The sequence below is a fragment of the Leptinotarsa decemlineata genome, unplaced genomic scaffold (assembly GCF_025532065.1).
Source record: "Leptinotarsa decemlineata unplaced genomic scaffold, Ldec_3_MD MMD2_tig00003902_RagTag_RagTag, whole genome shotgun sequence".
NCBI classification, from domain to species: Eukaryota; Metazoa; Arthropoda; class Insecta; order Coleoptera; family Chrysomelidae; genus Leptinotarsa; species Leptinotarsa decemlineata.
In genome coordinates, this window is record NW_027412598.1 from 2,249,926 (window position 1) to 2,270,089 (window position 20,164).

General features: G+C 35.7%; 1 protein-coding gene across 1 annotated transcript in view; it reads left to right on the forward strand.

Moving 5' to 3' along the window:
- The first annotated feature begins 16,694 nt into the window (after positions 1 to 16,694).
- LOC111513409 (tubulin gamma-1 chain) overlaps positions 16,695 to 20,164 on the forward strand; it is a 44,044-nt gene continuing 40,574 nt past the window's right edge. The window contains exons 1-5 of the mRNA XM_074178516.1: positions 16,695 to 16,901; positions 16,957 to 17,037; positions 17,091 to 17,496; positions 17,548 to 17,742; positions 19,446 to 19,689. Of these exons, the coding sequence (XP_074034617.1) occupies positions 16,853 to 16,901; positions 16,957 to 17,037; positions 17,091 to 17,496; positions 17,548 to 17,742; positions 19,446 to 19,689 (975 nt within the window). The 5' untranslated portion in view covers positions 16,695 to 16,852. The remainder of the gene's footprint in view (positions 16,902 to 16,956; positions 17,038 to 17,090; positions 17,497 to 17,547; positions 17,743 to 19,445; positions 19,690 to 20,164) is intronic.

Consider the following 20,164-nt stretch of genomic DNA (forward strand, 5'->3'; position numbering starts at 1 on the left):
GTGTCTCAAAATACGCTATTTAATAAAAAAAACGTTTCTGGCTCAAAATCCAATGCTTTTCCTTATGGAGCTTAAGTTTAGTTAGTTTCAGACCTCGTTGCGGAACCTTATGGAATACCCAAATCGAGGTAGATGTGACGTGTGTAAGAGTTATACGATGCAATATATATGTTTATATGAGGAAAAACTGTATATGAGGTCAGCACGGAGTAGAGAAAAATCCAAGATGGTGACATATGCCGAAAGGGCACTAAGCGACATCTTCGTTAATAAAGGTCGCATAGTCACGTATATGACTTCAAATGGAAGGAGAAGAAATGCAGAATTCATTGACAGAGAAAAATAAAGATTACGGCCAGACGGGTACTGAGGTACATCTTCATTAATAATAGTCGCATCGCCACGTTCAGCACGTCAAATGAAAGGAGAAGAAATGTAGAATTCATTGACTGAGAAAAAATAAAGATTGCGGCCAGAAGGGCACTACCACATCTTCGTTAATAATAGTTGTATCGTCACGTATAGCACGTTGTTACGATACAATTTTGCTTTGTTATAAATTAAACAATTTATTTATACTTTTAATAATCGGTTAGTTTATTCATTTCCACATGCGAATTTATGTATATTTAAAACCTTTCTAACCCGCCTATGACACCGACTAGGTCGGTAAATAGGTTATGTTCCTTTTTTTCTCACACCAAGGACATAAGGATAAGGACGGAAACTTTGGCGAAAAGATTTTTGTCGATTGTGAATTGCTGAATGAACTGATCGCCTGGTTGAATTATTTCGCTCGTTCACTACCTAGAAGGGATTTTCGAATTTTCAGCCAACTGTGGTTCCTTTTTGATATTGTGAAATTTGGAGTATTTTGGGACAGTATTGGAAACCACCGATGCAAAAGCAGGATTTTTATAAAAAGGGCAAATAGTCAGTATTTTTCTCAATTCTCAGAGGACGATCTTTGTCTGTTTTGTGTTGGAAACACCCTTGATTATTAGGAGGGTGTTGGAATATTCCTAAGGATGAATTTAGGAAATTGCTTGAATTTAGGAAATTGAAATCGATTGCCAGATCAGTTTAGCGAATGTATTATGATAGTGGTAATCTAGCAATTGAAGTGAGGAATCGGCAAACAGAGCGGTCACTGTATTTCTATTTTTTATTATTGTAATAAACTTCCTTAGTCATTGCAAATAGAATTATTACTTTTATGAGAAGTTAAATATTTCAATAGTGGGCTTTCCCAATAACTGGGCAGTTTTCCGGTTTTTAACTGGCCAACAAAAATTGGTGGCGCTTCCCCATTTAGTTAAAATCATTGTTTTTTTTTTAATCAGTTGCACCCACGACTTTGTGCAAACCACTGACCTAGTCGGGCATGTTAGTGGTGTTTTTGATTTTCGGCAACCCTATTGTAAATTTAATTATCTTGTTCAAAAACATCGCGTAGCAAATAAAAGGAGAAGAAATGCAGAATTCATTTACAGAGAAAAAACGAAGATGACGGCCAGAAGGGCACTAAGTCACATCTTCGTTAATAAATGTTGGATCGTCAAGCACGTCAAGCACGTCAAATGAAAGGGTGAGGAATGCAGAATGTCTAGACAAAGAAAAAAAAAAGATGGCGGCTGGAAGGCACTAAGTCACATTTTCATGTTTCTGTCATCTATCATTTACGGTCTCTCAACGCTCGTTTCGCTAACCAAGTGAGCATCATCAGAAAATGAATACCATTGGGAGAAAAAAAACAATGGTCGCTCGTCATTTGTCATTGAAATGAATAATACCTTTTGGATTTGCATGATAAATGATAATTTATTGTCAGCCTCCTCGAAATAAATAGAATAATGATTGTAGATGGTGAAATTGGGATAATAATGATGATGAATGAAACTTTATAGAAAAAAACGTGGTGGTTTATAGAGTGTCTCAAAACACATCAGTAAAGGGTCTAGGAGAGTTCCAAATCAAAACACCGTGTTATTTCTTATGGAGGTTCATTCTGGCAATTTTGGATGCTGCGACCAATCAGAGCGCTCCAAATTGTCACGTGACCCAGACGCATCGTCGCGAGTACACCACTCTGGCGCCACCTATGAGTCACTAGCTGAACTATCTATTGGTTGAAGAAGGACACTGTAAATACTAGACATATGTGTGACGTCATCGACGCAGGATGGAACGAGTATCGTTGCGATTCAAGCATGGAACTCCGCCCCTCGGCCCCCTTGGGACTCCGCATCTACCCTCGGCCCCCTTGATACTCCGCCCTTCGGCCCCCTTGGGACTCCGCATCACCGCTCAGGCCCCCTTGTCACGTGATTTTAATTTAAAAAAGTTTATAGTTATGAGATTCGAACCTGGATCGTCCGCGCGGTGAACATCGTCCTTAACCTCTACACCAACGTAAGATATTGAAGGTAACTGCGAATATTGGGTATTTATAGCGTTAGTTTTGTCGGGACCGAAATTGACTCATTCATTATACTTGACAGCATTTTTTTTAATTTCCGTAGACTGTAATCATCATTATCTTGTTGAAGATAGGAAAATATACTTAGATTTGGGAAATAATTAATATTTCATGTAAAGATGTGTATGTGTGTGTAAGAGCGAGAGACGTGTGTGACGTAATCGAGGCAAAGAGAGATGGAGATGGCATCGAAATTTACCGGTTGCTGGCGCAAGCAGGTGTTGCCGTTTGTACAATAAATCGTTGTTTATGGGACAATTTAGCGTTGCAGGTTTTGAAATTAATCGTGAACCACTCGATGAAAATTGGAAGCACGAAAGTGATATATTAATGATAATGAATTAGATTTGAGAAAAAACATTACAGATTAATGAGGCTGTATCGTTTCAAAGTGCGATCCCTCAATGTTATAAGGTATCTCAAAATACATCATTGAAAACAAACATGGCGTCGAAGTGTACAGGGTGCGTCAAAATACATCATTTAAGAAAAAACATAACAGTTCCACGAGGCTGTAAGTTTTCAACGTGCGATCCCTCAATGTGTACAAGGTATCTCAAAATACATCTTGAAAAACAAATATGACGTCGAATTGTACAAGGTGCGTCAAAATATATCATTTAGGGAAAAAACATGTCGGTTTAAAATATGATATTGATGTGTATACAGGGCGTTTCAAAATACATCATTTAAGGAAAAAACATGTCGATTCAACAGAAGTCTAGCGTTCCAACATGTCGGAAGTCTCGTATCTTTGTTAACCAAGTTAGCATCATCAGGTTAAGAAGGAGATGGCACCAAAGGTGTCGAGGAGTTACGTATTGTGGAGTTAACATTCGAAAATGGGAAAAGCGACCGTTTTACAAACGTTTCGACTGTTTTGCGTGCGACCGTTTTTCGTGCGTTTTCGATCGTTTTTCGTTCGTTTTCGAACTTTTTCCGTGCGTTCATTCGTTATCGTTTCATCGTTATTGTCGTAACGGTTTTTCGTGTATTAATATGACAGTCATTTATCATTTAAAGCATTCCGCTAACCAAGTAAGCATCATCAGGAAATGACTAAAGTCCATGCTTTGTCATATAAAGATTCATTTCGCGAATTTTCAGACTCTTGAACGGAACCTTGTGGAACACTCAACCTAACTTCTGTTACAGAGAAGTATCGGCCAGCTAATCAGAATGGAGAAATCGAATATCAGTAGAATGATTGTGCTAGATGAAATTGAACTGGAGAATGTGGGTCGAATAATAATGATAATGATGAAACATTGAAAAACCTCGAAAGTGACGTAGTCAGCGTGGAAGGTTGTGGCGTGTGTGAGGGTTTGTGGAAATTAATGAGTTATTACAAAAAATAATAGCGCAACTGTCAGAAGGGCACTAAGTTGTATATTCACCAATAATGATCGGATCGTCGCGTACAGCACGTCAAATGAAAGGATAAGAAATGCAGAATTCTTCGGCAAAGAAAAAGCAAAGATGACGCAACATGTCAGAAAGGCACTAAGCCAAATCTTCGTTAATGATAGTTGAATCTCAACGTGCAGCACATCAAATGGAATGGAAACGAGTACAGAGTGTACCGACAGATAAAAAAACAAAGATGGCGTAACGAATATAATATCCAACGCCTAATATGAAATAACATAGAAAGAATTGCAAATTCAACAAAAATCATTGAACAAACTTGGAAATAAAAAATGTTGGGTTATGAACAACTATAAGTTTATTCCAATTGCAGAAGCTTGATTCAAAACGCAGACATTATTGACAGAGAAAATGAAAAAACCATCGTATACTGAAACATAGGATAAATTTGGATTCCTTAGGGTGAGAAGGTTTCGAATCCATCAAAAAACGACCACTTCTGGTTTTCACTTCCGCTCCTCCGATTTCGATGATTTCGACATTAATAGATTCGTTTACATGCCATGAAACATGGCATTTTTCGAAGTCAAAAGGGCCTTATAACCTATTTTCATTATACTAGCAGCAACAGACCGATGTGGGTACTCATTTCAAATGATTTCATTTGTAGATTATGAAAAGTATAATATACAGCGTCTAATGTGAAATAGCATAGGAAGAATTGCATATTCAAAGAAAATCATTGAACATACTTGGAATTTAAAGTTGTTGGGTTATGAACAACTACGAGTGTGATCCAATTGCAGAAGTTTGATTCAAAACTCAGATTTTGTTGACGAGAGAATACAAAGATGGCGCAACATGTCAGATAGGCATTAAGTCACAATTTCACTCATGATATTTGGATCTTAACGTGCAGCACATCAAATGAAAAAGAAACGAATGCAGAATGTATCGACAAAGAAAAAACAAAGATGACGCAACATGTCATAAAGGTACTGATCCACATCTTCGTTAATGATAATTGAATCTCAACGTGCAGTACATTGAATGAAAGGGAAACGAATGCAGAATTCATCGATAGAGAAAAGAAACAAAGACGACGTAATATGTCAGAAGGGCAATGAGCCGTATTTTCGTTAATAATGATTCGTTCTCAACGTGCAGCTTATCAAATGAAATGGAAACGAATGCAGAATTCATCGACAGAGAAAAAACAAAGATGGCGCAACATGTCAGAAGTGCACTAACCTGCTTATCCGTTAATAATATTTGGATCGTTATGTATGACAAGTCAAATGAAAGGGAAACGAATGCAGAACTCGTCGACAAGGAAAAAACAAAGATGGCGCAATATGTCAGAAATGCACGAACCCGCGTCTTCCTTAATAAAAGTCACATCGTCACGTGCAGCATATCAAATGAAAGGAAATATGTTGAATTTATCAAAAAAGAAAAAACAAGAGAGGCAACCAAAAGGGCACTGAACCATATTTTCGTTAATAATAGTCAGATCGTCGCTTTTGGCATGACTCATTCACTCAAGACGGAGATCTTACGATGACTATATGTTCTGGTATGCTTTGTTAGGTATCGAATGATGCGTGCATAGTCATCAATTTTGATGACTATGAACTTGGAATAACGAAAGATGAAATTGTGAATACTGTGTGTTTTTGTTTCAGAATATCGAAGTTGAGGTTAAAATATCATTCACTTGAATGGATTTGAATTATTTTATGACGTTACTGTATCGTTACTTTTTTATGTTTATATGTCCAAGAACTCAGAACTCCGAACAAATGAAACTCAGGTTATCTACACATAATAGACTCGTCCGGTATCTATATCAAAGGATGCTATTTTGAATGGAAATTTCGAAAATTTCCAAATATCACAATTGAAATTTATTGTCAAATGTCAATCATCTATAATAATGCCCTGAATAAAATTCAAGATATAAAATGCCACTTTTTGCTATAACGACCCAACGAATCAGAGTTTAAAATGACAGACAAACTTATTTTCTTTATTTCTAAAATGTCCTATTTTTGTCAACCTTGTATCTTTCAATATGATATTTATTCATCTCTATAAACTCTGGTATATAATTTTTTGTTATTGCATATTTTTGAAAACTTTTCCTGTATAAGATAAGTTTTCATTTTCAAAAAAAGATGTGTGTGATATGTATTTTATTTATTTTGGTAGTATATTATAAAGCCATTTATATAAAATATCATTGTTATTGAGACTGCAGCTGAACGAATTTCCTGTGGAATGACCCATACAGAACGGAATTTTGGAATACACCACCATGAATCTTCAAAGTCTTCCAAATTCACTACGGTTGTGTATATATTGAATGGGCGCAGTCTGTCCAACAAATCCCTGAATATCGACGAATTCTAGCCTCATAATGTGCAACTATAGACTGAAAAAATGGAAACTGCTGAGAGTTGAAATTCGTTCTGGAAAGGTTGCTATGACGGTTTTGAATGTTGTTGTTGAGATGACTCTGACTGATACTGCACACGTTGATGATGTATCATTCTGAAATAAATTCGATTTTCAGTACAAACATACACTAAAAAAATACTTTTGTCAACAGAGAGGGTAATGTCTTTCATGAAGTGATTGCTTACAATGAAAATAAAAAATCAAGTTTCATTCAAAATAACGAATTCAAAACACATATTCTGCACGTACTAAATGAAGAGAAAATATTGTATGAAAACACTAATTCATGCAGATCATATCTATGAATGAGAATTTTAAACTCGAACGGAAAATACTGTATACAACCACAAACTCTTTGCATATTAAATGGAGGAAAAATTGAAAACAGTACTAACCTTAATTTCGTACAATTTTGAAATGAAACGACACGATTAGGTTTTCCAATGTCCATCAACCCTTTGAACACAATAACGTATTTTTCTGATGAAAATTCTTGTAAGTGAGGGCGATACGCCTCCGTCACTCGGTGGGGCAGAAATAATACTTTATCTCCCAAATCAAATAAGACCGCCTCACCAAATTCTCCTTTCACGATTTTGGCGGTGAATATTCTCTGCGGCATCTCCACAGGCAAATCTGCTACTTTGATACTTGGCTTCCTCTTCACGATCGAACTTGCATTCAACTCCTATAAATCCATCTGCGAAAAATAAAAAATGAAAGCTTTATGTTTTGATTCACAATATATGCGAATACTATCTCAAACAAATCAAATCAAATGATTCATCAATTCTTACCAACTTTCAATTAAATTACATTTGAAAAATACCAGTGACAAGTGCACCGAATAGAAATCGGTGCACTTGTCACTGGTATCACTTTCAACGGATGCAACTAACTCATTTCGCCATGCATGACATATTTATAGTAAAATAAGTGATGATATATTTTAAAATGAAACAAAGAGCCTTTGTTTCATCGCTTTGAGAACTGCATATCTCCGGATGCAGATTCGGCATTGGCAGTGATCAATGTCACCTTGGGTTTGAAAATAAAAATTACTGATGACATATTCTGAAATGAAACAAAAGAGTCTTTGTTAGATGCCTATTCAGCGTTGACATTGATCCATATCACCTTGGATTTGAATGGCGCAAAAAACACATGAATTCTGCTTTTTTTCCCCTTTTATTTGAAGTGCTACGTGTGATGATGCGACTATTATTAGTGAAAATACAACTTTGTGCCCTCTTGGCATCGTCTCCGTTTTTTCTTCTCTGTCGATGAATTTTGCATTCGTTTCCCTTTCATTTGGTGTGCTGCACGTTGAGATCCAACTATACTATCATCAACAAAGATGTTGCTTAGTGTCCCTCTGACATACTGTGCCATCTTTGTTTTTCTCTGTGGATGAATTTTGCATTTCTTCTCCTTTAATTTGACGTGCTGTACGTGACCATTCGACAATTACTAACGAAAATGTGGCTTTGTGTCCTTCTGACATGTTGCGCCAGATTTGTTTTTTCTCTGTCGATGAATTTTGCATTCGTTTTCCTTTCATTTGATGTGCTGCACGTTGAGATTCAGCTATCAATAATGAAGTTGTGAGTTAGTGTCTTTCTGACATGTTGCACCATATTTGTTTTTTCTTTATAAATGAATTCTGCAATTCTTCAATTCGACATGACATGAAATGACGATTCGAAGTTTTTTCGATGATTCTCTTTGCAATTCTTCCTATTGTAGACTGAGGGGTAATTATAATTAAAACTCTCCACGTCCACTCAATACCATATATTTCGAATAATGAATAATACGCATTATCGTATTTTACATTCCAACTTAAAAAGACGATAAGGTTTTTGCCTTGCGTTACTCATCTTCGCGTACACCGATTAGTCGTAATAGAAATACTGGATGTCGGCAATAGGGGATGCCCGCACTATGCTGTTTCACATTAGGCACTCGATATTATATTTTTTATAGTCTACAAATTAAATCATTTGAAATGAGCGAAAATAGGTTATGAGGTCCTTTTGGCGTCGTAAAATGATTAACTATGTTTTTTGACATCTAAACGAACCCATTGATGTCGAAATCATCGGAATCGGACGACCGGAAGTGAAAACCGGAAGTGACCTGTTTTTGACGGATTCGAAACCTTCTCACCCTAAGGAATCCAAAAATACCATATGTTTCAGTATACGATGATTTTTTCATTTTTTTTCTCAACAAATTCTGAGTTTTGAATCAAACTTCTGCAATTGGATCACACTCGTAGTTGTTCATAACCCAACAACTTTAAATTCCAAGTATGCTCAATGATTTTCTTCGAATATGCAATTCTTCCTATGCTATTTCACATTAGACGCTGTATATTATACTTTTCATAATCTACAAATGAAATCAGTTGAAATGAGTACCCACATCGGTCTGTTGCTGCTAGTATAATGAAAATAGGTTATAAGTCACTTTCGAGGTTTCGATGTTTCATCACTATTATTATTATTATTCGACCCACATTCTCCAGTTCAATTTCATCTAGCACAATCATTCTACTGATATTCGATTTCTCCATTCTGATTAGCTGGCCGATACTTCTCTGTAACAGAAGTTAGGTTGAGTGTTCCACAAGGTTCCGTTCAAGAGTCTGAAAATTCGCGAAATGAATCTTTATATGACAAAGCATGGACTTTAGTCATTTCCTGATGATGCTTACTTGGTTAGCGGAATGCTTTAAATGATAAATGACTGTCATATTAATACACGAAAAACCGTTACGACAATAACGATGAAACGATAACGAATGAACGCACGGAACAAGTTCGAAAACGCACGAAAAACGATCGAAAACGCACGAAAAATGGTCGCACGCAAAACGGTGGCACGCAAAACAGTCGAAACGTTTGTAAAACGGTCGCTTTCCCCATTTTCGAATGTTAACTCCACAATACGTAACTCCTCGACACCTTTGGTGCCATCTCCTTCTTAACCTGATGATGCTAACTTGGTTAACAAAGATACGAGACTTCCGACATGTTGGAACGCTAGACTTCTGTTGAATCGACATGTTTTTTCCTTAAATGATGTATTTTGAAACGCCCTGTATACACATTAATATCATATTTTAAACCGACATCATCATCATCATTATCTTCAACAAGATAATGATGATTACAGTCTACGGAAATTAAAAATAAATGCTGTCATGTATAATGAATGAGTCAATTTCGGTCCCGACAAAACTAATGCTATAAATACCCAACATTCGCAGTTACCTTCAATATCTTACGTTGATGTAGAGGTTAAGGGCGATGTCGACCGCGCGGACGATCCAGGTTCGAATCTCATAACTATAAACGTTTTTAATTAAAATCACGTGACAAGGGGGCCAGTGCGACAGCACGAAGCAAGTGTTTTAAGATCACTATCTACATCATCAACATATCCGTTGAAACGTATTCATCCTATTGAGATTGTGATTGGAAATAATCAGCGGAGATATGGGAAAGGAACTATTTTTGTTCAATATAACTAACATTGAAAATATGGAAAATGAAATGAAAAATGTTTTTACAATGGTATGCGTAATTTTAGCATGTACGTTCATTTCAATTACGAAAACTATATTGAAACTTGTTCAGAATAGAATTGAATTCACATGTAATATAAAAATTTGACGAATTGTTTCATTTCAATATGATGGAAATTTGTAAAGTAATTCATTTTTTCATTGAATTAACATTTTTTGTGAAATAAAAACGATGTAAAATGAGAAGTTGAATAATCAACTTGCAAATCGCACATATTTGCAGGAAGTACTGAAAATTGATAACAAATTTCTCACAACGCAATGCCTGACAAATGGAAATAGTCTTATCGTGAGGCGTACCGCAGTTGAAGCAAACAGTCACAATGTGGGAAATTGTACCTGAAAACAATTAAATCACTTATTTTTAACGTATTTTTCAGAATGTTTCATATTGCAATCACATGAGTGTGGGCATCGATAACCACTATCATATAAAAAGACCAGAAACTTGAATGCTGCGTAATCAAAGTTTCAGTCGAGCAGTCGAAGTTAGACAGTCAAGCTGTGTGTTTTTTGTTGTGATAAAAAAGCCTTAAAATAATTAAGATAATTTTTCGTAAATATTATTTGAGTGCTACAATTTAGGAATAAATTATTTTCGAAAAATATCATTGTACATTTTTGTGCAAGTTTTTTAAACAAAAAGTTACATAATTTTTGCAGGCATTATGTAGTAGAAACTGTAGGCACAGATGCTAGCAATTACTTTGGTAAAAATTTTGATACTGATCATGTTATATGTAATCGTTGCACCTTTTTCAAAATATCGTATAAATTCCATTGGAGGTTTGAGATTACCGAAGCTATCAAAATATTGTACAGCATTACCGTTTTCAATGTAAGCTACCCAATGAGTGCCTGTATTCAATTGAGAATCCAAGTTTACAATAGCACATTCTCGCAGCCGAGGACCACAAGTTGGCAACGCATTACGCATAAAGACTCCTCGAAAATGCAGAATTTCCAGTTGACGGGCACATTTTTGGATTTCCGAATCATATAATGCTCTGTGAGGTAGCTTCAACAGGATTTTTTTTGCTTTTTCAAGTGAAGATCTCGTCCTTTGTTGCGTCGTTGATGCTGTTTTTTAAGGAACACACCATATACTCGTGGTGTTTTGCGTAGGTACAAACCGGAGCCCAAATGTTCTTAGCTTTATTGTGACGTTGATCTTCTTCGAGTTTCTTTCTAGCATTTTTAGCATCTATTACGGTTTTTGTGATAGCGCCTGCTCCACCTGCCAAAGAACCCAAAGCTGAAAGGGCAGCGAATATAGGTATGACTGGAAGGATTCCTCCAGATTTTGCTTCGAATGGAATTATCCTAGGTATCCGTATGTTTTTTCGTCCTCCAGCTTCACTCACTGCCATTTTAGCAGCTCGCAAAGCAGAAGCACCAGATTTTTTAATATTAGTAGAATGTGGCTTCCAAGTTTTAATGATTTTTTTGAGCATATTACGTCGAAAAGTCGCCCTATACCGACCTTACGTTTCGCCTTCATTGTTATAGTGACGAGCCAAGTTGCAGCTTTTTCCTCAAATTCAGCGTCTTCATTCGAAACGGTGTGTGTTGATGATAAAAAAGTAACAAACATGTTGGAACTCTGATGAAGGTTCGAAAAGGTGTACTCTGATGATGAATAAACCGAAATAATGGAGCTGTAAGTAAGGAGTGGGGAGTGAAAAAGGTCAAAAGTAAAATCACAAATATTTATGAAAAATTCAACCGAGGAAAGGAACACTGAAATTATATTTTTTGTGTGTATATGAAATCATTTTATAGCTATATCGTTCCTAAGAGTGTACGTAACAATTTTTTAAGAAGTTGTTTATCTTTTTCCAAGCGATGTAAAGGCAATGAACGTAGTAGACTCGACGGTTTCAAAATCGCAAATTATATTTCTCGTTCACACAAAAGGGTTTTTAAAAACGTTTTATTTGAACAGAGAACAGAGTACTGGCTATTACAAATCATTTGCACCTATTTATATAAAAATTATTGCCGACTTTGCAGATAAGGTCCCAACATAAAGTTATTGAGCCAATAATGAAAGATCTTGAGGAGTTCCAAGAACGTGATTCCGGCTGGGCGTTGAAAATAGTGGTTAATCTGGGGGTTAACATCAACAAGTTTACTCCTCAACTAGGATCATCATATATTGAGTTGCCACCTCAGATACGAAAAAAGCATGCATGTATCAATGTTAAGAATGATGACCAAGCTTGCTCCGCCTGGGCTGTCGTTTCTGCTCTGTATCCTATGCAGAAAAATGTTTATCGTACTTCATTTTATCCCCACTATTCAACGGTATTGAAGCTGAAAAGTATCCAGATCCCTATGACTTTGAAGCAGATTCCCAACTTTGAGAAGCAGAATAACGTTTCCATTAACATTTATATACTTCAGAAAAATAAACAATCCTTTGAAACTCTTCCAACATATCTAACTAAGGATAAGAAGGAAAGACACGTTAATCTTCTTTGGATGCAAGAGCAGTATTTTGAAGAGGGCGAAAAAGAAAATGATGCTCCAATGAAATTTCACTTTCTTTGGATCAAGAACCTATCTAGACTTCTATCAAGTCAGTTGAGTAAAAGAGAACATTGCAAGTATTTTTGTGACCGATGTTTGCATTACTTTAGGTCCCAAGATAAATTGACAATTTATGACAATTTATTGACAATTGTATGAAAATGAACGAAGCAGCCATAAAGATGCCAGAGCCTGGGAAAGATATTTTGAAATTTAAAAAAAAAAGAAAGGACCCTGTTTATGGTTTATGCCGACTTGGAAAGTGTTTCGAAACCCTCTGGAGATGAATTGAAACCTCAGCATCATATTCCTGCTGCAGTTGGCTACTACTTGAAATGCTTCTACGATGATTTGCTCTCGTTTTATGAATCCCATCGTGGACCAGACTGTATGACGTGGTTTGCTGATGAGATAGCTCAACTAGCTGAGGATATGCCCACAGTATTTTGGTGTCCTTATAATATTAACATAACCTGGATTCAAGAAGCACAATTCAAACATACTTCACACTATCATATTTGCGAGCAGCCTTTCACCCCAGAATGTGAGAAGGTTCGAGATCACAATCACCTGATTTACGAAAATAACTATCGGGGAGCTGCTCATAAGGGGTATAATATCAACTATAAGGACTCTCATACTGTTCCTGTTGTTTTTTATAACTTGAGTAGATATGATGCACACTTCATCGTTAGAGACATCGCTACAAGAATGGCTGGAAAGGTTGATATACTCCCGATAACCAAAAAAATATATATTCCTTTACAAAACACGTTAATGATACACCAATTCAATTCAGATTATTCGACTCGTTCCGTTTTATGGCTTCTTCATTAGGTAAACTAGCATCGTATCTTCCAGAGTTCCCCAATCTGAAGTCGCAGTTTACCGATGTACCTATAGAACACTTTGAACTGTTAACTAAGAAAGGAGTTATGTCATATGATTCTATAGACTCGTTTAGTCAATTCGATGAACCAGCTTTACCATCTCAGGATAATTTTTATAATAAACTGGAAAATAAGCCCTGCCCCCGACGTTTTTATCAACGAACTCAGGATTTATGAACCACTTTCACCTGCCGGAATCTAGATGATTACGTAGACTTATATATGAAGACTGATATTATCCTGCTAGCTGATGTCTTCGAAATGTTCAGAACCTGCATCCTCAACTCACATAAACTCGATCCTGCACATTATTTCACGTTACCCGACTACACGTGGGATACTATGCTGAAGTATACAGGGATTGAGTTGAAACTTCCCACCGATGTTGATATGTTTCTTTGTTGAGCGTGGAATACGACGTGGGCTAAGCCAAGTTTGCTCAAAAAGGAGATCGCATGCAAATAACAAGTACATCAACAATTATGATCTTTCCAAACCAACGACATTCATGATGTACTATGATGTCAACAATCAGTATAGATGAGCAATGAGCCAATATCTTCCATATGGAGGCTTTGAGTGGACATAGATATCACTCAAATTTCTGATGATGCCAATGTAGGATACATTCTAAAATGACCTTGGAATATCCCCAGCATTTGCATGACAAACTTAAAGATCTACCATTTTGCTCGGAACATATATGTACTAAGACAAGAAAACCTCTAGTAAAAACCAAACAGCTTTCAAAGTTGATGGCTACTTTACAGCCGAAGGAGAAATATATCATACATTATAGAGCATATGTGCTAAAGCCTGCTTCAGCTTTAGCACATGGATTGATATTGAAGTCCATGGCTGAAGTCATATATCGATTTGAATACAAAGCTACGTACAAAGGCATCAAACTAATTTGAAAAAAGTTTATACAAATTAATGAACAATGCAGTCTTCGGCAAAAATATGGAGAACGTCCGGAAGAGGTTTAACATCAGACAGAATAGAGTGGTAAATATGGAGCAGGAGCCTACATAGCTAAGCCTGAGTTTGAGTCTTGCACCATATTCAATGAAAACTTGGTGGCTGTTGAGCTGCAAATTTTCCTAAACAAGCCTATATATGTAGAACAGGCTATGACTTCCACTATATTGATATATGGTTGAGCGTTTCGGAGACGGCTGTACCGTATGTATACCGACACCGATTCTCTCATATACAAGCTGCGACAAGACCCCTACGAGATAATGAAGCGAGACTGTCATCACCGCTTTGATACCTCAAAACTATCCTTCCAAAAACAGTTATAACATTCCACTGGTTGGCAAAAAAAGTGCTGGGTATGATGGAGGACGAGAACAATGGCGTACCGATGACGGACTATGTTGGACTTCGTTCTAAATTATATGCAACAAAGGTACTAACAACTGAGAGTGATTATGAGGAGAAAAAAGGGGTATGATGAAGATGAAATTGCGATGGAATTGAAGAATTTGGGGAGCAAAGGGAGTTGAAATATCGGTTGTGAAAACGGTTATCATGTTTGATGATTATGAAGAATGTCTCAACAATCGTAAATGTATGAGTGTCACTCAGAGACTAATTCGCTCCGATAAATATCAAGTGCACTCCGTCGTCCATCGTCCCCTGAAGATAATAAAAGATATCTGATACCCGATTCTGATAAAACTTTACAATGGGGGCATTATTGCATAGTCGAGGAAATGGATATTTCATAACTTTGTGAATTCATTAAAATAAAATGTATGATTTGATATTGACTATTTCTGCTCACTCCCGCAATGATAAATCTTTTTAAAAAATTATTACTTCTCAAATGATGGAAACGCCTATAAACATGCACATGGTAAAAATCTGCATGTAAAACTTTTTTCTCTCTCATTGGCCATAGTAACATGATGTAAATTTGATACAAGATGACAAAATTTCAGTATTAGTGCACAAGCAGTAACTTCAAAGACACTTTTTTGTGGTTATGATACGCAGTCCTACCTCCTGGGTGATGTGGAAACGGACTTTGCAAAATGTCATCTTGGAGGAGTGTATGTGTGTGTGTGTATGTGTAACACATACATTCAGCGAGATAACTCTATATTCATGTATTATTTGAAATATTGATGTACAAGTATATTACTCCTTAGCTCGCACAAGTTTCTCAACTTCTGAGAGTTGTCGTTTGTATGGGGGCGACAGCTGATTAACGGAAAAACAGATTTTAAAACTATTGGATGAATAAATGAAATGAATTTATGGCACAAAATGGGTTTATTCTATATCAAATATTGAAATCATCTTTATCAGTCCAGTACCTCTTTCATTTCAAAACTTAGAATCACTTTTTCCCCGTTTTTTTTCAAATGCTTATTCAGTGCTGGACAAAACAGTAAACAAAATAAAGGATGTAGGCTTTCACGGCTGGCGTCAATTACGTATCAACTGAAGTTTTAGTTGATACGTACCGATTGTAAAAGTGGACAGAGTTCAAAAAACAGATAATGAAGTGAATAGTGATATGTTGACAAAAATCGTTACTTCTCTAAATGTTCCACTGGATATGAATATAAATAAAAATAATGTTATTTCTCACCTGAAACAAAAAATACTGAATCAGTTTCATGTACAGTGGAGACAAAATATACAAATGAAAGGTGAAGCAGATTGTTGGATCCACACGGAATTTCCAGTGACACCACGTGTCACTGGAAATTCCTTCAATGGATAGAGAATACAAATCACAAGTCTGAAACGCATAGAAACAGGTCACTGTATGATTAAAGCACATTTATTTCCATTTCTATAGGGGGTGACCGATACACAAAATTGTGAATGCGATAAACCAGAAACCCTAGATCATATTTCCTTGAATGTTCGATTATTACTACTCCCGAAAATAAAATATATAATCAATTAATATTGAATAGAATAACATCTTCCCTGAACATGTTCATAGTCCTGGGAAACTTAAATTTTCGCATAATAAAAATATATGCAAATTCATGGAGTAGGTATATTAAATTATAATAGTACCCCCACTTCAATCCAAATTTTTTATTTCCAATCCTAGTTTCATTCAACACTTGTATGTATTTTTTGTCCGGTAAATACCTACCAGCAAGTGAAGATAGAACGCAAATACTCAAGCCAGAAGCTCCAATTACCCAAAAAAGACGTGGACTTAATGTATATCAACAACATAAGACGTTCTTTGTGTTGAGCAAGACACACACGTTCTCAGACGAAGCGACTATTGCATAACATCCGTTATGCAAAATATCAATATTAGTCTACTGCGCCGTAATAGAAGCAAAGACCTTAAATAAAAAAGAAGAAGATTGTAGTTCGTTATCTGTCTGTCGGACCCTGACCAATAAGAATGGATAAAGATGTTGACACCTGCAGTCAACTTTTTCGAATTTGTATATAATTTATTTTGAATATATCAGTAATATAAAATACAATTTATGATCAGAAAAATCTGTTTGAGTAGAGATTATAATATATTCTATTTTCAATATGCCGTGTGAAATGATTACTCTTCAACTGGGTCAATGTGGCAATCAAAGTAATACCTACCTTTTCTGTGATTTTATCAGTTTATTTTCATGCTGTCTTTTTAGTTGGATTCGAGTTTTGGAAACGCCTTTGTGCCGAACATGGTATCAATCCTGAAGGAATTCTTGAAGATTACGCAACAGAAGGTATCTTTAGATAATTCAAAAAAACTAAATTTACAAAGTTCAACCCATTCTAGGGATAGACCGAAAAGATGTATTTTTCTATCAAGCAGATGATGAACACTACATTCCCAGGGCGGTTCTTCTGGATTTGGAACCCAGGGTAATAAATACAATACTAAACTCCCCGTACTCCAAACTGTATAATCAGGAAAATGTCTTCCTTTCAAAAAATGGGGGTGGTGCTGGAAATAATTGGGCATCAGGTTTTTCTCAAGGTGAAAAGTTGAATGAAGAAATTTTTGATATCATTGACAGAGAAGCAGAAGGTAGTGACAGCTTGGAAGGCTTTGTGTTGTGTCACTCTATTGCTGGGGGTACTGGTTCAGGAATGGGTTCGAATATTTTAGAGAAATTATCTGATCGTTTTCCAAAAAAGCTTGTGCAAACATACAGTGTGTTTCCTAATTTGGATGAGATAAGGTAAATTACAGTGTCTAGTGAGTGAAGATGTATTTTTAGTACCTATTTCAGTGATGTTGTTGTCCAGCCATACAATTCATTATTGACTCTCAAACGTCTAACAGAATCAGCAGATTCAGTAGTGGTCTTGGATAATACTGCTTTAAATAGAATTGCTGCTGACCGTTTAAAAATACAGAATCCTACTTTTACCCAAATCAACAGTTTAGTGAGCACAATTATGTCAGTATCAACTACTAGTTTGAGGTAGGTATATCGAATGTAATGATCTGTGAAGTTATAAATTTCAAATGTAAAAATTAATATATTAAATAATTATAGGGTAAATTTTCGTTATGTGGACACCCGGCGATTTTGAAAAAATTTATGACTGTACTTACGTATTTTGATGCGTAGATTATGAATCTGAAAGAAAAAAGCGGCGCTCTCCCTTATTTAAAAAGTTACGGCCCTTCAAAGTTCAGGAAAGGGCAACTTTTCAGCCTTCTCTTTCACTAAATAAACTATTTAAAAACACAAGCATTTATTCACTAGGTCACCTTTACACCTTATTCCTCCTTCTTTAACACTTTTCGCTCCAATAATCAACATTTCAGAAAAAAGCGGTTGGTATTTGCTGTCGCCTACTATTTCAAATTCGTAATACACCACCAGAAACCAACTTACGATCTAAAGAATGAAGGTAAAAAACATTTGAATTACTTCAGGAATATGGACTGCATCAGTCGTACCAACCATATCATTAACCTTAAAAACGTAAAATACAGTGATATGTAACCAAAAAGCAGCTCCGTACATTTTTTAACATTTTTATAAGAAAAATGTTGATTATTGAAGTGAAAAGTGTTAAAGAAGGAAGAATAAGGTGTAAAGGTGACCTAGTGAATAGAGTTTGTGTTTTTAAATAGTTTATTTAGTGAAAAAGAAGGCTGAAAAGTTGCCCTTTTCTGAACTTTGAAGGGCCGTAACTTTTTAAATAAGTGAGAGCGCCGCTTTTTTCTTTCGGATTCGTAATCTACGCATCAAAATACGTAAGTACAGTCAAAAATTTTTTCAAAATCGCCGGGTGTCCACATAACGAAAATTTACCAATTATAGCAACAAACATTTCCACTGAAACTAAAAATCAAGCTCAAAATAGTGTTCTTATCATCACAAAGGTTTCTGTGATAGTATACACTTCTCCATCTGTAAAATATACTTGAAAATGAAAGTATGTACTTCTAATTCTTGATATGTGAGAAATATCAAAAATGTAATATGTTACATTATTCACATTAAATCAAGTAGAAAACTGTATTCTCCTGATCTATAGCATTGGTTCCTCATCAAATGTGCTTGAACTATTGAAATCGTATCATTTGGATGGCCAGCATTTTGTTGAATATGAAAATCACTTGATCAACCTCCGGAATGCCTTAGTGATCCAATTTAGAGCATCTGCTCTTCTTAAATTTTATGAATGATCATTTAACCTCGGTCAATTGTGGTGAGCTATTTCATGCAGATGTATGCAATACATTATATCTATATAATTGAAAACTCTGTTATAGGCAGATCCAGCAAATTCAAGTATGTTTTCAACAACAAATTAACATTCACTCCTCATAACAGTCAAATCATTACATTTGTAGTGAGGGTTTTTGCCTTCATTTTGAATAACATCGGTTTTTCCTAAAACACTTCCACAGATAAAATATTATATATTTTATTTATGCGATTCAAACTGGAATAAGATTCAATAGTGAGGAGCCCTTCATATCAAGATCATTAAAATGCTATCCAGTCAGTTCAGAGATTTTTCAAGTACCTTGGATAGGGAATACGGCTATCGTTGTGTTTAATAACTAAGTTAGTAAACTGTCTTTCCACTAAGTAGGTTTTTAGATCTGCATGGAATAAACGTTTACTATTATTGAGTTTTTTTTTATCAAATTTTTTTTTTCAAGATATCCTTCTTACATGAACAATGATCTAATGGAACTTCTTGGTCCTCTTATTCCAACACCCCGTCTACATTTCCTTATGACAGGGTATACACCTCTTTCTACTGATACCGATGAAGTCAGTGTGAGGAAAACCACAGTGTTGGATGTTATGAGACGATTACTTCAACCAAAGAACATGATGGTATCAACTGCTCAGGATAGAAGTTCTCAGCACTGTTTTATTTCTATTTTAAACATTATTCAGGTAAGATTGAATTTCTAACTAGGTAACAACAATATTTTCATCAAATTGAATTATTTTATTATAAAAATAAAATAAAAACAACAATAAAAATTAATTGGCGCTCCGGGGCAACTTTATTGATTCCAGTGGCGCATTTGCTTTTTCTGCTGCAGGAAAACCCGGAAAAACCTGCAGCACCATATCATCTGAAGATCTTGATCTAATAATGTCCTCTCTCTTATAAAACAAAATGTAGGGTGTCTCCATAGGCTCCAATAAATTCAATGCATTGCCAGAACACTTCGTGACACGACTATCGTCAAACTAAAACCAGTTCGTTTCGTCTTTGACAAAGGCGTAATAATGACCAAATTCAATGCCAGAACCACAGTGAACAATGACTGCATGAATATTATAATAGTGGTCTGCTAGGTTGAAATGTTCATCTATTTCGAACCTTCCAAAGAGTTTCTTGCTTCCGTTAGAGGTTGAGTCT